Source organism: Coturnix japonica, chromosome 1 (genome assembly GCF_054131305.1).
Source record: "Coturnix japonica strain WE chromosome 1, WE-NBRP24, whole genome shotgun sequence".
Lineage (NCBI taxonomy): Eukaryota > Metazoa > Chordata > Aves > Galliformes > Phasianidae > Coturnix > Coturnix japonica.
In genome coordinates this window covers 63,960,763-63,981,863 of record NC_140663.1, presented here as the reverse complement: position 1 = coordinate 63,981,863, position 21,101 = coordinate 63,960,763, and the positions used below count along the sequence as shown (strand labels likewise).

The following is a 21,101-nucleotide window of genomic DNA, read 5'->3' as shown; positions in this document are numbered from 1 at the left end:
GAGCAGTAGTTACAGTTGCCCTTTTAAATCAAGGTGAAGAATAGCAAGGGGAAAAGCGTAATGGGAGAAAGATGCAGGAAACAGATGGAAAGATAAAGTAAGGTTGGCATAATTGTTGAAACAGGCAGACAAGACAAACCTAGCTAGCCCAGTGCAAGCCTAAACATACTGAAAGGCAGCTTGTAATTGCGTTGCCCAAAACCTGTGGTAGACTTTATTTGTCTTCATTCCCCAGGAATTTGGTCCATTAATTGTAGGTCCCAAGCCACCTACTGACTGGAATGGAATGTATTCCTAGAGGTGAAGTGGTCCCTTTTATTGTTCTGTTTCTCTGCTTCAACAACTTTGCTTTCCCTTTTCCTCAGCTCTTCTGTTTCTCATTTCCATAATTTATTAGTTTTCTCTCTACAACTTTGTTTTTTTTCTGTTTAGATATTTTCTGCCTCCACTGCACTTCTGATTTAGATTTCCCCTCCTTTCTTGGCTTATTTCTTTTTCCATCCTCTACTGCCCTCTCTGATGACTGTCTCTTTTGCTCCGCTCTGTATTTGCTGTTCTTTCCTCTGCTCCTGATTTTTTTGATCCACTGCCATGCTGCCTTGCCTGTCATCTTTGTCATTTTTTTTCTTTCTTTTTTTTTTCTTTTTTCCCCCTCAATTTCCTTTCTTCCTTACATCTGGTGGTATTAAGATGGTCTATATCTTAATTTGTTTTCAGACCACTAAGATCAAGGTAAAATATTCAGACCACTGAAATTATATGCGAGTTGGAATTAAAGGAAGACTTTTTCTACATTTCTCTTCATTTTACTCTCTGAGGGTAAGGTTGGGGATCAAAAACCTCTTTAATATCAGAAGTGGTTTTCTTTCTTTCAAAGTGAGTTGTAGCAGTTGATAATTCCTTACTAAGTGGCCAAATGTGCTTCTAATAAATTTTTAATTGACCTCAAGCTACATACATTTTAGATACTTTCTTTGCACGTGTTACGTTAATGTTTTAAAATCAGCAATGAAGTTGGGGACCACCAGTGTATGTGAATTTTGCAAAACAAATCCCTAAAAAAGAGGCAAGAAAAAGAGTAAGCAGTATCTCTGAAGACAAGATTTTGAGAGTTTTAGAGACAAATGTTTAGTGAAAATCCTCCCCAGATAGGAAAAAGGGAGGCAAGCCAACAAGAAGACAAGATAGACACAGACTTTATTTCAAATCTCACAGGAGCTCCATCCATAGAAAAGAAAACAAGCGTGCCGAGAGCTTTAGTCTCCAACACCAGTGGCTTTTTGTTCATTTGACTGTAGGAGGTCTCAGTGACATGACTTCCCAATTATGTTATGAAACTTTTTCTTCTTCTATGGTGCTGTGCCTCTGCTGAGGAAAGCAGCATGTTTAGGATGTAAAAAACAAGCTGTCAGCTTACACTGCTCAGTTGTCTTCTGCCTTAAAAGGAATATAAAAATTGTAGTTTATTCAGAAATCTTATTTTTCTTCTCCATCATAGGTTTAACTCCTTCAAAGTCTTGATATGCTCAAAGTAGCAATTTTTAGAAAATCTTCATTTCTTTCAGTCTAGTAGTGGAATAATCTTAACACACTCCCATGTAATGCTTTTTTTCCATACCTATCAAAGAGTCTTAAAGGCAGAGTCAGTATCTTTATAAACATTTTACTGTCAAACTCAGGCTTACAATGACAAAGGTTTAAATATTGTATTACACTTTTCTGCTTTCCTCCGTAAAGCAGAGTTGAAATCTTAGCCTATCTGAAGTCAGTGGCAAAAAGCCCCATTAACCTGCAGTGGGGCTACAGTTCCACCCTCAGTGCCTGTCATCTATTTTACTTCCACAGTTCTTAATACCTTGGAAAATTGAATTCGCTGAAGCAACATCCACTTCAGGCCAAGCTCCAGAGAATTCTAGCTGAAATTCAGCCTTCAGAGATCTGGATGGATCATAAGCTCCTGCCTTCTGGCAAGGAACCCTTAAACTGCCTCCCCTCCCCACCCCCCCCCCCACCCCACCCCACCCCAGCCTTATTTTTTTACTTTTACTGTAAACTTTCAAAAAAAAAAAAAGAAAGAAAGAAAGAAAGAAAAAAAAAGAAAGGAAAAGGAAAAGAAAAAGAAAAAGAAAAAGAAAAAGAAAAAGAAAAAGAAAAAGAAAAAGAAAAAGAAAAAGAAAAAGAAAAAGAAAAAGAAAAAGAAAAAGAAAAAGAAAAAGAAAAAGAAAAAGAAAAAGAAAAAGAGGAAAAGGAAGAGGAAAAGAAAAAAAGAAAAAGAAAAAGGAAAAGAAAAAGAAAAAGGAAAAGAAAAAGAAAAAGGAAAAGAAAAAGAAAAAGAAAAAGAAAAAGAAAAAGAAAAAGAAAAAGAAAAAGAAAAAGAAAAAGAAAAAGAAAAAGAAAAAGAAAAAGAAAAAGAAAAACAAAGCAAAAGAAAAAGAAAAAGAAAAGGAAAAAAAGAAAAAGAAAAAGAAAAACAAAGAAAAGGAAAAGAAAAAGAAAAAGAAAGGAAAAAGAAAGGAAAAAGAAAGGGAGGAAGGGAGGAAGGAAGTGCAATGAAAATTTCATTTGTGCAATGAAAATGAAGGCTTGATGGCCAACCCTGCACATCTTAATATTTTAATTACTACTGAGGCTGGACCAGCCAAATGGACAAAACACAGAATTTCTTACCTCTCTTTTGTCATAATTTGATATCCTAGCCCTTTCATGATTTCCCCAGCTTAAAGCTTTTTAGGACTCAAAAGGAGTGGCTGTAATGGCCCTTACAACTAATCAGAACTCAGAGACGTGCACTTCCCTGACTTTCCCAATTGTTTGCAGCGTGTTACATTGATCTTCTGTGTATTCTTTGTATACGTAGAAATCTGGATAGCAAATATCAGCACGTGGCTCCAGAGTGCACACAATTTTCTTGTAGCCAACCTAAACCCTTCTAAATGTAATGCAGTAAATGCTACACTTTTACTGTGTTCTTAGCCTTCTGAATCTAATTTACCTAATCTATCTTAATCAGATCCTCCCAGATAGTTATTTTTTTGTCTAATGGCTGCTTAGAGAATGCTTCTGAATGACTTTTTTATTTAAAAATTGCACATTGAGTTAAAGTGAAACCCCAGCCTAACTCCGAGAAATTTTATTTGACCTCTGAATTCAGGGAGCACAGAGGTTTGCTGCCTATGTAAAAGTACAGCACAGGCTCCGATTTTCTTTCATTTTCACAAATTTCTACAGTAGTGAGCTTGAATCAAAGTCACATAGATTTATTCTTCAATTGTCCAGACAATTTGGATGGATAACTGTTCAAAGCATCAAACTAATAACAGGCATAGTACATGCTTTTTAATTTTAAGGACAAAAGAGTTCAGTCTTTGACTATAGACTGTAGAATTGTGTTCATCTAGCCTAACCCCTTGACTTTATCAAAATTTGTACATATTGCCTAGCACCTTGATTAAGATTCACTTGAAAGACAGTTTTATCACAATTAAATGTATTGGGTCTCATTGTGCAAGTTCTGCACAATGGCATCCTATCATTATCCAGTCACAACCAAAACAGAAATACAAGTATTAATCAAGAAAGGGAATCCGGCCAAAATATCATACCCTCCTAGGGCACACATTTGGGACAGTCAGAATAGCAAGATTTTGTCATACTCAGTGGTCAAGTTAGAAAAGTAACAGAGGTTTTGTGAAGGAAAGTACATAGCCAAAAGAAACTGGTATGGAGAATTGACAAAAGAAGAGGGGTAGGAAGAGGAGCCCTTCTGCGGCTTCTGACTCTCAGTTTAAACTTGTGAGGATATCACTTCTCATCATAAGGGTTCAAAGGGTTAATAGAAAGAGGGATTTTCATTGCATTGTGCACAGTACCTATGATAGCCTCAGTTTAAACTTTAAAGGACAGGTGAAAAGAGAGAGAAAGCTGAATGGCTGCCTTATATATTGGAGAAATTGTTCATTCGTGTGAAATGCTGACCTCTGTCATCCTGCCAAGCTGACTGAGCCCTAGGGTGAGCGGCTGCTTGAGTGCTGGTTGCAAAAGTTAACGCTGCCTGGGGAGTATTTTAAAAAGGACAATGTCAAGGTTGGTGTACCCAAAATCTGACCTATCTTTTTTTGTTGTTTTTCCCCCTCTTACACCTATTTGAAAAGTTCATGTCTTTTTTTTTTTTTTTTTTTTTTTTTTTTTAAATACCTCTTCCTCTGAAACAAAATGTTTCAATTGCTATTGAGGAGGAGAAGCTTTGAAAATTCAGTGTGGCAATGAGGGAGGAAGAAAAAAATGTCGAAATAAAACACGTGGGGACTGACATTGAATGAGGTGATAATGAAGAACAGAGAAATCAGTTTGAAATGTGTAGGAGATCAGTGAAAAAGAGCCAGGATTACTTTTGCTAATGAAATAATCAGTGCAGGTCCAGATTTAATTTAATAGGAAATTAAGTTAAAAACTCTATTTATTTTTGTTCTGGCAGGCTTTGTATTTTGCATGTATGTGCTAATTCTTACTTGGTAATATTAATTAAATACTTTTCCTGTCATAACTGAAATATGCCCTTCCCTCTAATTTACGTATTTCCTTTACTTGATGGCCTAATTAAAAACACATTATGTCAACACTGCTTTCTTCAACACAGTATCCCAAGATCCTCACTGTTATTATATTCTCTGTGCTGCTTGCTGTAAAATCTTTCACAGAAATACTGTACCTATTCAAATAGTTTCTAGTTTAACTCGGTAATAACGGAACCAGGTAAATGTGCAGTTGATAAAAGTAAAAGACAAGAGGAATTAATAGAATCAAAATAAAACTTTTCTTAGATATGATCTTTCTCAGGGACAAAAAGCTTAAAATCTGAGCATCACAGGTTACCACTTTATCCTACAAAATTTCCGAGAGCCCTGAAATAAATGATCATCATGTAGTACATTACATGATCACCAGAGGGCGACTCTATTAGATGTACACGTTCACTTTCAACTCCACCTTTCCGAGCTTGTGTGAGTCTATCCTGTTTTTAAAAGTTTTTCAACGAACGGCAAAGTTCATTTCTGATTTCCCTCTCAGTTTTGAAAAACACGCAGCTACTAAGAAACCCTTCTTACCCATCTTACCATCTCTATATGCTGGATATGCTTTTTTGAATCCTGGAAAGTAGATCACTTTGCCCGATGGTTTGAGACAGGGCAGCACTAGTGCATGAGTAGAGAGACCTTGCAATTGCTGGCCCAGCTTCAGTGGTACAGTAGTGGTCTCAGAGAACATAGAGACTAAGAGGTATAGGTTCTTTCAACCCTTCCCAACCCCAAAGCCTCACAGTTCAGCCTATACCTGGGGAAAATATCCCTTTGGCAGAGTGTTTGAAGGATACACCAAATACCAGTTCTTGATAAAAAAGACATCAATTTATCTACCCTTGCCTCCTCCAGCCTGTACTTTTTCCCAGACAAACTTTTATAATAATTTCTAAACTTTATTTGTCTATGTAGCTAAGATTTCACACCTTCTCTGAAGCAATGTCCCAGGCAGCAGTAAAGAAGCTGTCTTGGTTAAAAGACACTCTACCTCCTGCCAACAAGGCTATTTAGTGTTTATCTCTATTACATCCATCTGTAGCTAATTGTATAGTTATGGTAATAGTGCCCTCCAGAGGAATTTTGAAGGAATTATAATACTCTGAGATAATACAAAAGACGTTTTAAAATTGAATGCCACAGGAAAATGGAATAATATTAAAATGATAAAATACTTGAACCTCAGGGGAAAAAAAATCTCAATATCAAAGCTCTTTCTATTTTGCATGTACATTTACATCTAAGAAAACCATATCCTGCTTACAATAGGCTTCTTCATATCCTGATAGCAAACATGATTCAAACTCCATTTGAATCAAGGATATAAAAGTAGATCAACCAAGCGAGGAATGAGATTTTTCCTAGTTTGCAGCAGTGAAGGATATGTACAATGTATTAGGAGTGGGCTCCAGCCCTGGTCTAGACTGTTTGGATTATTTTTCTAGACTTGCTGCTGTGATGTAGGTATGGAAAGGTCAAGAGAAAAAGTCAAAAGTGTTGTTCACTGTTGATGTTCAAGGGGCTTTATGGATGAGGTTTATTTTAATACCAAGATAAACCTTGCATATGTTCTCAAATTCCAGTATCAAGCTCTTTTCCTGGCTAATTGTAACATGCTGATGATAGGCCTCCAAGGAAGGGTATGTTATTTGGTACAAGATTGTACCTTCTTTTTGAATATGTTCTGGAGGCCTGCAATGCAGCCTTCTGAGATGATACGTCAGCACCTGACCATCAGAATTACTCAGATTTCCTAGTTTTTCTTTTTAACCTCCCAAACTATGGAGATGACTTGCTCTGCTTTACATTCTGAGACTCTCTCTTCCTCCAAAAAACACCCAGGCCTTAACGAAAAGCCCAATGACAATGAGTTCTGTATTCATTTGCTTTCAGGCACACCCCAGGCTCATGTTTGGTCTGAACACTACAGGTTTCCAGTCAGGTGTCCCAGCTCAAAGCTTTTCATCAGGACAGCTCCCACACTGACTCCACCAGAACTGGAATGACTGGTCTGGTGTTCCCATGCTTGGGACCAGACTGATCTGGAAAAGACAGTTCTTTCTTGGGAAAAAGAGGAGACTTACGTTGCTTGTGACACATCACTTTGGAACAGGGTCACCACCCTCAGCATAAAATTTATTCTAAACAGATGTTTCTGAACACTAAAGAGAGTGAAGTGAACTAGGTCCAGCCTGGTGAGCCAGGGCTGGCTCAACACTTAGGGCAGGGGATATACATAGTGCCTCCTGGTTTTTCACTTTCCTTCACAACTGTAGTGGAACGTATGCCCCTCCTTGAATGCTTTCATGTCATCAGGGATTTAGCTGTAGGATGGTGGTGCATGGTGCTACGTGTTTCTTTTGTACTAGTTTGTTTTCCACCCCCCTCCACGCCCTGCCTTGACTGAGTTGCTCAAGATAGTGCTGTGTGGGGCACAAATCTAAGCTAAGGCTAGAGGAGTGGGGTGAGTGTCTTTGGTGCTATCAAGTGCATTGCAAGTTTATAGCTGCAGAATTGCTGCAGTGTAAATTTAGCACCCAGCCCCAGTGGTCACAACTGACCTGCTCAATTATACAGGTCCCCTGCTTCATAAATACAGAAGTGTCATTAGCAGAAGTAAGAACAGGCTAGCACAGGACCTGGCATAGAAGACAGCAGCTGCTTTGTAAAATAATCTGCCTAGGTAGCATTGATGAGGAAGGTACTTTGCTGTGATAGATGAAAGAAGCTGGATTATCTGCGCTGAGAGCATCTCCATGCCAGCCACTAATTTAAGGGCCTCCCCAGTTGTGGTGGAGGGCTGCTGTGAGCTTAATTTCACATAGCAGTTTGCCAAAATATGTATTATTGCAGGTAAGCAGAACTTTTGCATTATTTATGCAGAAACTCAAGTAAATTATTGTTGGTTTCCATGCTGCAGGTAGAGTTTTAATGAAAACAATAATGAATGCTTTGTTGGCATGCATAGGCAACCTAAGTATGCAGCCAAATTAGCTATCTAAGCAGATGCTTTATATCTTGAATTGCATATAAGGAATGCTGTTCAGTTGGTTTAAAAACTATATATATGGCCTCTGACAATTTTTTTGTGAAAACCATATGTTTGGTTTGTGGGTTTGCTTTTTTTTCAAAGCAAGCATTTCAGTCATACTGTGAGCAATTATGAAAGTAAAATTAAAAGAGAAAGAAAAATGCAAGAAGCTACCCCTGTGCAAGAAGTCTAATGAAAATTCAGAAATACCATGTTATTTAAGATGCATATTGTAGTACTGCAATTTGTGCACTGTTGCTAACAGAGATACGTGGACCCTCCAGTAGGAAACTGGAGATCTAGTCGCAAAGGACATGGAGAAAACTGAGGTACTCAGTGACTTCTTTGTCACAGTTTTTACTGGTGAGGTCTTTGACTGCACCACCCAAGATGCAGAAAGCCAAGGAAAGAACTGGGAGAAGGAAGATCTGTCCACTATGAGTGAAGATCAGTTTCAAGACCATCTAAAGAACCTGAGGGCATGCAAGTCCATAGTACCTTATGAGATCCAACCATGGGTTCTGAGGGAACTGGTGGATGAAGTTGCCAAGCCGCTGTCCATCATGTTTGAAAGGTCATGGCAGTCTGTTGAAGTTTCCACTGATCGGAAAAGGTGAAACATAAGGGGAAACATTTTCAAGAAAGGCAAAGAAGATCCAGGGAACTACAGGCTAGTCAGCCTCTGTGCCTGGCAAGATAATGAAGCAGATCCTCCTGAGGGCCTTACTAATGCACATGGAATATAAAGATGAGGTGAATGGTGGTAACCAACATGGCTTGACCAAGGGCAAATTGTGGATAAAGGAAGAGCAACTGACTTCATCTCCCTAGGCTTGTGCAAAGTTTTTGACATGCATGACATTCTGGTTGCCAAATTATAGACAAATGAATCTGATGAATACATCACTCACTGGATAAGGAATTGGCAGGATGGTAACATTCAGAGAGTTGTGGTTAATGGCTCAATGTCGAAGTGGAGATCAGTGTTGAGTGGTGCCCCTCAGGGATCAGTGCTGGGACCAGTGTTACTTAACATCTTTGTTGGTGACATAGACAGTGAGATTGAGTACACCCTCAGCAAGCTTGCAGATGATACCAACTTTTGTGGTACAGTTGACATGCTAGAGGGAAGGGTTGACATCCAGAGACCTGGACAGGCTTGAGAGGTGGACCCATGCCAACCTCATGAAGTTCAACAAGGCGAAGTATAAAGTCCTACACCTGGGTTTGGGCTATTCCAAGCACAGATACAGGCTGGGCAGAGAATGGCTTGAGAGCAGCCCTGAGGAGAATGATTTGGGGGTGTCAACTGATGAAAGACTCAATGTGAGCTGGCAGCATGTGCTTGCAGCCTAGAAGGCCAACTGTATCCTGGGTTGCATCAAATGAAATGTGACCAGCAGGAGACTGGAGAATAAAAGGCTCTGGGGGATCTTACAGCGGCATTCTAGTACCTGAGGAGGACCTACAGAATAGATGGGGAGTGACATTTAATTAAAGCATGTAGTAACAGGACAAAGGAAATGGTTTTAAACTGTAAGAGAGACTAGATATTAAGAAGAAATTCTGTACTGTGAGGGTGGTGAGACACTGGAACAGGTTGCCCAGTGAGGTTGTGGATGACCCCTCCTTGGAGGAGCCAGGCTGGATGGGGCTTTGAGCAACCTGATCTAATGGGAGGTGTCCCTGCCTATTGCAGAGGGGTTAGAACTAGATGAGCTTAAAGGTCCCTCCCAACTAAAACCATTCTAGAATTCTAAAAGCATCCTTTCAGAAATGCAAATTGAGACAAGGTTAGTAATGTGTAATTCAGATATTGTTTTGACCTTAGATATGTGTAGTTTTATGTTTAAACAATAACTTGTTTTCTTTGACAAAGACAATAGAGCCTATAGCTTTTAGCTGTTATACTAGTCTTTCTGTACATAATAGCTTATAATATACTGGTTTATAGTATTATGTTTTATAATTTCCCCAGTGGACTTGAAGTTACTCTTCACGTCATGAATGCAAGGGGTGCAAATGGGTCTTTATTACCAGTTCCTTACCCCTGTTTTCATGGAATCACTGAATGGACTGGATTTGAAAGGACCTCATGTATAATCTAGTTCCAACCCCTCTGTCACAGGCAAGGTTGCCAACCACTAAATCAGGCACTAAATCAGGCTGCACAGGTCCCAAAACCAACCTGGCCTTGAACACCTCCAGGGACAGGGCACCCACAGCTTCGCTGGGCAGCCTGTGCCAGCACCTCACCACTTTCTCAGTGAAAAACTTCCCTTCACTTATCATGAGCTGAATTTAAAGCCATGCTTAATTTATGTTCTCTTCAAGGCAGTTGTAATACTGTTCCCTGAGGCCATTCTGAGGTCATTCTGCCAGACTACAATAGCAAAGTCACCTTGGCTCTGTCACCCGTGCTTGGATTCACCAGAGTGGCTGAGCTGTGTGCTCTGGGGCTGATCTCTGTTCTCTTTGGGTCTCTTCTACTCCAGAAATACCCCAGGTGTCCATGCATTGTGGACTGCAGTGGGAAAAAGAGCCTTAGAAAAGGTGATGAACCAAGTTGCTAAATTTTCCATAGGAAAAAGCCTGCTGTAGAATGTAGGGAGTTTGCCTTAACAGCACGCTAGTATCACAAGGCTTTGTTTTTATATTTGTACAGTGTATGATATGAACAGTTTCTGGAAGGTCAACAAACTTTGTTGAGTACACTGGAATGACAAAGCTGAGTTTTCTGTTAACAGAAAACCACTGAGGAGGCACACTGGACTGGGTCAGCAGAAAGAACAGCAGTGGAAAAATCACAGAAGGTAAGGGAAATGGAAACAAACAGCACAAAGCAAAATTCTAAAAGCAGTATGAAAAAAAGCTATGGCTTTAGGCATCCAGCTTTGAGAAATTTGACTCTCTCACTTGAAACTCTTGGAATTCTCCTTTGAAAAATTTTAGCTCCTTTTTGGGTTATTTAGTGTTTCCTAGACTCTTTAATGTATGTATGCATCTATACACAAAAGCCTAATATATATCTATATAAGCACATATATATATATATATGCTTACACATATTTTTGTACATGCACGCATACATACATGTGTTGATAAGTTTATACAGTGTGTATGCATACATATAGAGATATATAAAAATCTGCCAATATGTCTTATTTTAACTGTATTCTAAGATGGCTGAGATGAGATTGATCTCCATTTCAGCATTCAGTTTTCTCAGCAATTTGATTTTTGAAGCTGGAGTCACTGTTGCTCCCAGAAACAACTCCAGTAAAATGTGCTGTACCTTTTACAGGATCAAAGCCCGGAAGATGTTCACATGAAAGGAGAGATTAAAATCCATAGTCTGCATTTAGTCATAGTTAGATTTGCATTCCATGTGTGCAGACGGGGGAGGTAGGTCTTTCACAACAGGGTATTTCAAATGGTGGCAGGGTGTTGGTAACCTAGTAACTTCATATATTATGTGTAGGAGTCAGCAAAGCTTTTCAAAATGTTTTCTGAATAAAATATAACATAATCTATCACTTTCTCGTAGAAAAGTGAAAGTTTGCTTCCTTAATCTCTCTTAAGTCTGTCAGTTTCCTTGACTTGTTCCATGTGAATAAATAGAGGATGAGGATTGTTTTCCAAATTGGCAAGTCCTTTTTGCCCTTTACAACGTAAGTCCTCTTAATAGATGAGTCACATCATGAGTCAAACACTGTCATGTTTGTTCAGACATTTATTCTTCTTGCCCAGCAGCATCTACTCTGCTGGGTTTTACCAAACGTGTTACAGTACACACTGTGCAAATCTTGAAAGTAAGAAAGAAATAAGGGCAGGTAGTGCAGCAAACTAGATCTTAACCACATCTTTTTGTTACTAGAATTCTTTCTCCTCTGCTGCTTAAACAAAATAAAATCTTGACATTGTTCACATTGTTGATGTTGTTGTTGTTGTTGTTGTCACCAATGTGTGAAAAAACTCCATGCAGTTTTGCTGATCCTTTCTCATCACCTCGATTGCAGCAAGAGAACTGAACTAAGAGAAGTAGCATCGTATCATCTGCAGGCAGGATCTCAACAACCATGAATCTTCCTCATAAAGTGCAGCTTTCTGACAGGGGTCATAGTTGTCACCGACAATGATAGACATGAAGACATCCCCTGCAGCCAGACATAAAGCATAATCGTCACTGTGCCTGACACGAAGATGTCGGTTCCTTGCTCCACAGTTCTGGGAAAATGACAGTAGGTGGCACTGGAGAATAGTAACAGGAGCAGTTGTATCTTAGGAAACGGAGAAGACTTCTCGCTGCCTGGGTGTTTAGCCAGGCTTCTAGTCCCATAGGCTGCTGAAACACTTTGCTGCATTCTCCTTACAAGCCTGCTAAATGCAGAGCCTCAAGGTTTCAAATGCAAAGGTGCGGTTTGAGGAAGCTCCAAACTCTGTATGAAGCAAGACTTAAAGAAATGACGTGCTGACAATGTTGTACATCTTGGGGTGTGTAAGAGCAACTACTTTGCCAGCTCTTTACTTGCAGCTTTTAATCAGACCAAAGTCGTACGTGTAAGCTTATATATGGCTAAACAAAACACGATTTGTCTTTAATTTTAGTGAGGTGTGGGTTCCTGCCAGTTGGTGGAGCAGCAAGAGTGTCTAACAGAACAGAAGGCAGCATCCCAGTGAGTCTCCAGTTTTCTTTGTCTATATAGATTTTCCCACATGCCAGCAAAAGGGGAGGAGATGATTCTCCATAGTTCTAGTAGGAAATAAGAGTAGAAAGTGACTCAGCAGTTTCCCACCTATAACTCTGATGGGAAACAGAAAGTAAAAAGTGTGAAAATGCTCTGGGTTTCCCAAGAAAAATCTTCCTAGCTTTCTCATGCAAATCACTGTAGGGACAGGACATGTCCCAGCTCAGTTCATGTTACACATACAGCTTTTTGTGATTGCTTGGGAACACAGGCTCTTCCCGTGCATATTTCGTCTGTTTTCTTTATCCTTCTCCTTTTAGGACATTCAGTCTCTACAAGATGAAGCAATATCACACAGTCACGCTGCCGTATATTAAGAAATGGCAGCTCCTAAAATTGGTGTGATCCTCTCTCAGGGTCACTTCACAGTAATCATTGGTAATGTCTACAATGCAGTATAAATGCCAACAAATGGTCTGCGGGCAACTTAGCATTTTTTAACAGTTTGAGAATATATGAGAAGGAAAGCATCGCCTTTCACCAACTGAAATAACTTTTGTCCTTGACAAACCGCTTTTAAATCATAGTGACGCCACTGACAGCTTTTGCGGTACTTTGAAGTGCAGAGTTTTCCCAGTAATGCTTTATCAAATTATTATTCATTCGGTTTATCAGATATAAGATATCTCTAATTAATTATTAACTTTAAATGCTTTATCCTGTTCCATTCAGTCTTACTGTACGGCCTTTTCTAATTGAATAAGTTTTGTTTATATTGACTGCCTCACCTTCTTTGAGGATATTTCCCTGCTTTTAATAACCTTGCAGTAGACTAGGATTGGGATTCTGGGTGAATTCTGAGTTGCCACCGCAGTGGGATCATTTATTCCTTATTAAGTGATCTTGGAAGCTTGGAGGCAGATGGGCCCAGAGGGATTTCCTTCCATGTTGTGTACGGAGCTGCCTCTGTTGCTCCCTTTTACGGAAGTGACCTGGCAAAGTTGAGGTCTAGGAATAAGTTAGTAACTGTTGTTGTATTTACCCCAGTTCATCAGGCTCTTTTCAAAGGTGCAAAGGCTCTATCGATCCTTGAGAAATATGTAAGAAAAATTCTGCCCCCACCCAAACTCTGCAGACTGAGAAGCCAAAGGCAGAGGAGCTCTCTGCCAAGCAATACTTCTTCCTCCCATTTCTCCTGTGAGCAAAGTGGCAGTAACTGCCACCAGAGGCAGTAAGGAGCTGTATGAAGATGGAGTGGAATGAAAGTTCTAAATCCTGGTGTAACTGCAGCCTTTCCCATGGAGAAGTTGTCTTTTTATTTTAAGCATGTTTGATACATGCTCTGTAAGTGTGACATCATCTTCCACTGTGTTTAAAGAAGGGGAAAAAAAAAAAAGAAAAAAAGAAAAAAAAAAAAAAGGTTCTTAAGTAATGAGAGAAACAACAAATAAGGTGTTACCTTTTATTGTTACAACTGTTTGAAATTTCCCTGAAGGAAGCCGTGTGAAAGAATCATTACCTCAGTAAACCGGTTAAACGGGAAGAGAAGCTTCTGACAAATAAGTTACACCCCCTTGGTGCTGAAAGCACATAGGTCATCTGAAAGTGTCTGTGAACAGGAAGAAATAGGAGGAGGCTGTATATTCTTCTAACAAACTGTGTGTTTCAGGTAAGAGGTTGCAACATGTATTCTTACTGCTTAGCAACTGAACCAGTATTGCACTCCTGGGTTCTGGGGAAAAAAAAATAAGAGAGAAAATGGAGCCTACAGCTCACAAAGCTTTTATACTAGAATGCATGTGCATGTGGAAGTAAGGAAGTACTTCTGTATAGTAGGACGGCAGCAACAGTGTTGTGAGCATTTTGTCATGCTGTCTGCTCCCTTGGTTTGTAGTGAATGTTTTACATAATTTGTTGGGATTTGCCCTTAAAGCCCCAAATCCCAGAAGCATGCAATTATGTGAAAATATGAATTGTCATTTCAAAGGAAAAGCAAGTCTACATATTGCACAGAAAAATTGTGAAACTCTCCAAAATGCGATTTCAGAAACCATGAAGGAAAGAAAATGAGCCCTGAAATACAAAATAATATGTATAATATATATAAAGCTTGCATTATACATTTTCATTTTGTTAGTGACTTCTGAAAATTCAGCGTTGTCAGTCAGTGCACGTCACTTAATTCAGATGCAGTAAAAAGCCAAACCCTTCCCTGAACGTGGGTGTTGCTTTGAAAAGGATTGAATATTGGTCTAAGTACAGAGCCCAGCCATAACTGAGCAGGTGAGACTTAAAACACTAAGATTTACAACATGACATGCTGAGTTTCCAGTCTAAATGGTTCACTTTAATCATGTGCCAGTGTAAAAGAGATGTGGTGCTACACACAGCACTACATGGGTCTGCTCCTCTTGCCATGCATTGTACAGAATCTCATTTCTCATGTGGACTCCTCAGCCCAGTGAGAAGAACATGGGAACAAATCACACAAATCATCCCAGCCTCTGACACCGTATATCTATCTGGCCTGTTTTTAAAGTCAGGTAGGGAAGCAATACTTCTCCTACAGTATGGAGAATGCAGGAGATAAGCAGTTGCATAGATGGATTGAGGTGAGATATGTGTCTTACCTGTCTGATAAATGTGGGATGCTATGCACAAAAGCTGTAGTGATATAAGAAGTAGGGTTAGCTATTAGCTATTAATGTATCATTGTAAATGGCATGGGTTTGAAAAGTAAAGAAAATATTTTAGAAACTGTTAAAAGGGAATAAAAAGCATTGCATTTTCTGTGCCTCTATTACAGTCTTCCCAGAGCCAAACTTAATTAAGGAAGGTAAAGCAGGATGGAGAGATTCTCCAGTCTTTTATTTTTCCTGAAACATTCCAATTTTTATAATAATAATTTTTAAAAGAATAAAATAAGTTATCTCTGTTGATTTAATGTATGTATCTTTTTCTTTCTCATCTTTCTTTTATTCATCTGCAAATGTACTTCAGAATATACTATGGGAGAAATTTGTGGGGACTGAGCTGGTAATTGAAGTTGATGGTGGCATTCAAAGTGATATGCGTCATTTTAGTTCCCTTCATAAATTTCATTTTTTCATAAATGAAAACTTCATAAATTTCTTTTTTTTTTTTTCTTTTTCTTTTTTTTTTTTTTTTCAGCACAGTCAAGGCATACCAAGCTACACAGCACATGAAATTACTAAGTTGAATGCTTAAAAGAGTTATTCAGCCTCTAACGTAAAGATGTCTTTTCAGCCTATTTAACTTTTCATTTCTCTTCTCATTCCTTACTCTGGGTGATAGAAGTCTGTGTCACCTAGAGTTTGACTTCAAGTAAAACAAAAATAAACAAAACTGTGATGAATACCTTCTGTTATAGTATAGGTTTTCATTGCAGGGCAGTATTATTGAAGCTAATATAGTATACATCTTGGGGACATATTGGAAAAGCAATTTGCAGTGTTAAGCTTTAACAATATTGAGTGTACTTTTCATCTCAGTAGTGGTTTGTTGTTTTTGGTTTTTTTTTTCTGCTAGGTAATATATTTTTATTGAATTATTAAATCAGATGTTTCCATTTATTCTGTGTGATAAAGTATGCAGCATAGCTACATGCTTGGTGGTATTGCTATTTTGTGTTTCAGTCTACTTCTATACTAGTAAATGCCACAGGCCAAGTCACTAAGAGCAAGTGGAATAGAATAGATTTAAGTTGTTGGGTTTTTTTGGAGTTTCATTACAAAATATGATTAGGAACTTTGCCGATAAGTTTGAGTGATGGTGAACTACTGCAGAAGCTTATGTCCTGTCCTATTAATTTACTAACAGAGATGTAATCTCAGTCTGTTCAGATGCATTAGTTTTGAAAAACAAACAAAAGACTGGAATTTATTTATAATTATTCTTATTTATATATGTCATGTACAAGCTTTTTTGGTATAGTGCTTATAATAGAAATTGGAGATCCAAGTCTTCTATATTTTATCCTTGTTCTTTCACTTGCTTAACCTCTGTAGGATAAAAAATGATATCATATAAAAAAAGTTAGGGAGAGAGGGTAAAAAAAAAAGAAAAGAGTATATGAATGGAACTGTCATTAATATGAAACCTTCCTACACTCTTTTTTTTTTGGATTTCTGCCTTATGTGTGCTATACAAGTGTAAAATAAGGGGAATTATGTGGACATTTTCTTTAGTGTTTGTCAGAATTAGTATCTTAGGTCAGTTGTTCTAAACACCCTTTTGATGTTATTCGTGATACAGGAAATAAATAAAAATAATTGTAAGGGTACCTGGAGATAAGGATCAGGCAAAAGCCATTCAATCTTCAGATGAAGAAAACTGTTACATCTCATGGAGAGAGCTCTAAACTAAGTAGACCAAAACACAGCTTTCACTATACCAGATTTTTGTTGCTGTTGTTTAACTCTTGTTCTGTGCTTTCTTGCAGTGGGGTAATATAGCTCCAGTTCCGAACATCACTCTTTTGACCATGAAAATATTGTATGACTTCCTTGAGGATTAACAAGACTGAAGAGGAAAAATCAAAAATGGCATACTTTGGAAAGGTGCCTTTGTCAGGCGATGAATTTTATGAAGGACATGCTGGAGACCAAGCATCTTACCTGGCATACCATTCTGGTTCTTATGGAAAGGTCTATCTGGGCTTTGATCAAATAGTTGATGAAGTCAACAATGAATTTTTCTTTTACGGTTCTTCACACTTACATCATCCTGAAGAAGAACATTTTTTCACATCAGATATCTTTAGTCTGAATGTGCCAGAACAGCAGCTTTGCAGTCAGCCTTCAGTTGCTTGTTGTGAACTTAACTCTGAAAATTTTGTACCTCACTGGCAACAAGGCTCAATGTCACCAAAGATTGGTTTCAAGTCGCCCTTGATGTCTGATGATGGAAACTTCTCTCTGGTGGATTCCTACCCATATAACCAAGAGAGAGAAATCTACAGATGGAATAGTATAACTCCAGTCACAAATGTGTTTAATTCAAATGTGGAGAGAAGCTATACCTATTGGAATTATCAGATAGGTTTTGACAACATAGATGCTCAATGTCCTGTTTCCTTGAACAACTATCCATTTGGACAAAGGAGAGATGAAAATGGAAAGGGTGAAACCTGTTTAACCAGTACTTCCAGAAGATTCAGCATAGGACCTACCTGGCCAAACAGCCCTGGACATGACAAAGAGGTATTTACATTTTCTGATCTTAAGCATTTTGTAACAGAAATACTAAGTCATGGCTTGAACCAGTGATTGAGCACTTGATGGAAGGCAGGGCCAATCCAGGGGAACTCAGGTGCATATAGTTCACCTAAGTGACCAGGAGGGATGGAGCCAGGATCCATCCCTTCCCAGACCTCATTTAAGTGTTCGAAGCAGAGACAAGGGTATCTTGTTAGAGTTCCCTATATACCTGATGTCTTCTGACAGTAAGCAGCTTCTTTCCTTTATTTCTGTGCACACTCTTGCATTTGAACAAACCATCACTTGCCTGTAGTCTAGGACCTTGCTACTCTGCTGTCATTGCCTTGCTTTCCATTGCATTACACATTTAAAGTTCTTGATTTTTATTGCCCATGTCCTTGCACTTTATGTATTCAGTCATACTGATGCAACATGAATTAGAAGCACTTTATTTTAAGACCTGATGAAAAAGAAAACATTTATGCTTTGGGGGAAGATAAAGCTTTTAGTTCTGTAGAGAGTTTTTCTCAGCTGGCCAAAGGCAAATATGGGACTTCTTATTTGCTTCTTATTTGGTCTTTACTACTTCCTAAAACAGAGATGTATGGAAGCATCGGGTGTATTTTCCAATAATTGTGTAACTTCTGATTTCTAGGCACTCAGAATTTCCCATATATGTTTATAGAATGCATGCCCTCAAACAGTACATGATTATTTAAAAGATTTTTATGTAGCATGAAAACATTCAAACATCCTCTTCCTTTGATTCTAATACCAAAAGAGAACCCAGCAGACCATATATAATAACTTCTGAAGGGAAGATGCCTACTCTGTCTTGCTAATCAGAATTTTATACAGACATAATCTGTGTCCCACCTGCTTCATGTTTTACCTGATTTATAATTAGTGTCAACATATTTCTTCAATCTACTTACTGAATACGCACACACACACACACACATATATATATTACTGGTTTTTTTCACTTTAAAGTAATAAGGCAAATTTTACTCCTAGTATAAAATGAAATATCTCCATTGACTCTAATAGAAATTTGTGATTTTAAATCAAAGAGAATCTAGATTATGGTCTAGAACTCACGAGTGGTTCAGAATTTAACCAGTAATTTGATTTTGTGCCGTTGTAATTATTTGGCTCATAAAACTGCCACAGAGGGATAAGCACGAAATGTGGAATAAAGTGTGTTTGAAATAGATAAAAAATTGGTTTGATCAGATATGTAACCTGGGATTCAAAACGACAATGCATTATGATGAACATGTTGTTCTGTTGAGCCAGATTGTCTGCGTCTCACTTGACTGATATATCCTTATTCTGAGAGATGAAATATACCATGTCCTGACTTCACCATGTGCTGCATATGCTTAAGCGTGTCTATATAATTCTCTTCTAAAAATAGATACATCTACTATGGCTGTGAAAGCTTGTCCCTGTGACACTCAGCCTTTAGCTGTCTTTCTGAAGCAAATATGTGTTATATTTTTTCTCTTCCTTCTATCAGGTGTTTATGGCTTTACTGTTTTTAACAATAATGTCTTCTAGGATTCCCATGGCTCTCTCTGATGTTGTATCTCTCTTCATTTTCATTGTTCATCCTGACACAGAGAAGGAAAAATAAAATGATAAATCTTCTCTTTCCCCCAGTCCTTGTTAGCATTCTGATTCATTACAGGAAACCTGAAATAGCCTACAGGATACCCTATCACCAGGAATATTAAAAGGCAGCTTAGGTTCACCTTCTGCTTTTAACTCTGAGTGATCACAGTATCATAAAGCAAAAGGAAAAGACATTTGATTGACTTGTTTCTCCACCTGTGAATAGCAAGAACTACAAAAGTAAAGATATGCAAATCCATACAGATGAGTGTTTGGAGGGAAATTAATCTGAGAACAGGAACTCTTAAAATTAATGCAAGACACCACATTTAGAAAGTTCAGCGATGAATACAAGAGGAGATTAACTAGTGGAGAGATAAATAGCTGTTGTTCATTGTTTTCTGTTGTTGTTGTTTGTTTTTAATTTAAAATAGGAAAAATAAAGCATACTGATATCTCGATGAAAAGAACAACAAGGCTTCTCAGGAGTAAAGCAGAAAACAGTGGGATTCAAACAAGCAAGAGATTAAATTGTGGTATGGGATGGAGACATTCTAGAGGAAGGAATATAAGAAGAGGTAAAGATGCTTCTGATGGAGGAGGAGAGAACTAAATTATGGAGGAGGGAAGAGGATAAGAGTGAGTCAAGGGCAACTACAACTGAAAGTGTGGGAGGATTTGATTAAGTCAGAGAAGTGTTTGAGCAGTTTAGCTAGGAGAGAAAGAAATGGAATAAAGGAAAGAATTTATTTGTAGCAGAAAAAACAGTGTGGTCAAAGTAATTCCTTCAGGGAGAAGCAACTATATCAGGATAGAATGTGAGACAAATCAAGGGAATGGCAACTGAGCCTTGAGTTGGCAAGAGAAGGAAAACAAGTGAAAGAAAACTTGGGGCAAAAAAAAACAAACCCAAAACCTGGGAAGAGGAAGTAAATCATTTCTAAAGGGATGGAATCTTTTGAGAGGACTACAAGGGCAGAAGAATAGAACTGGTGCTGAATAAGACTGTTAGAATGGCCTGTAAAGTGGAACACCACAGCAGAAGAAAGAATGAGCACAGTTGGGATTTGTATCATTCATGTGTCCTGGACTTGACATTTGAGTAGTAGGAGTTGAGAAGTAGGGCTACCGGTAGAGAGAAATGGAAAAGGATGTTAAAACATGCAGCACGGCACTGAGATAGGTCATAAGTACACAAACTGAAATATTCACACTACTGAAATTATACTGTCAGTCCAATCCTTAGCTCTCGGATGCAATTGTACGGCCCTGGGCTTTGTTTAATGCATGCTATTTGAAATAAGTACTTTGTAATAAAACAAACATTAATTTTCTGTGGCCTTGTCGCCACCAAGTCAGATATTCAGAAACACTGTAGAAATGATCTGTGTGACATCTGTGACAAGTGATTTTATTTTATCTACATTAGAAAGAAAGCTACAAAACAATCTATAAAGTATCCAGTAGACTTTTCCACTTCATTTAAGATATTTAGGATCAGTTTTCTTCAGAATAACTAGCAATGCTCTCTTCCCACAAATCCAGACATTATTTCAGCTTAGGGACTTCAGAAATGAGGAATATGCAAATATTACTTGTATTTGGGAAGGACAGTTCAGGTGACTCAACCAGCACCGTATGAAAAATCTGTGGATGTGTGGAAGATTCCCAGGATGCACTGTTGCTTTATCCCTGTTATTGTCAGTTCTTTTTATTTCCAGATCTGTCTTGTTCAATGCAGACTTGCTGACCTTTGCAATGGGTGGAAATCAGAGACCCACAGAAAAATGTGTGATCATGTAATGAATATTTTATCTTTATATGCAATGGTAAGAAGTTAAAGATTCTGGACACCTGAAAACAGAAACAATGGGGTTAAGAGAAGAACAGGGAGACTGCTTACCATCACTCAACTACTGTCATGGGCAAAACAGATTCCATGTTGAGAGTACTGTCATTTGCTGCCTCCTAG

General features: G+C 38.3%; 1 protein-coding gene across 6 annotated transcripts in view; it reads left to right on the top strand.

Annotated features, from left to right (window-relative positions):
* PIK3C2G (phosphatidylinositol-4-phosphate 3-kinase catalytic subunit type 2 gamma) overlaps window positions 1-21,101 on the top strand; it is a 270,420-nt gene that overhangs the window by 62,960 nt on the left and 186,359 nt on the right. For 4 of the 6 annotated variants that reach the window (XM_015867894.2, XM_085543196.1, XM_085543202.1 and 1 more), the window contains one exon: window positions 16,756-17,515. In XM_015867894.2, the coding sequence (XP_015723380.2) occupies window positions 16,811-17,515 (705 nt within the window). In that variant the 5' untranslated portion in view covers window positions 16,756-16,810. Of the gene's footprint in view, window positions 1-10,328; window positions 10,419-13,788; window positions 13,963-16,755; window positions 17,516-21,101 lie in introns of those variants that run through there. The other 2 variants (XM_032445925.2, XM_015867917.3) reach the window with 2 other exon arrangements.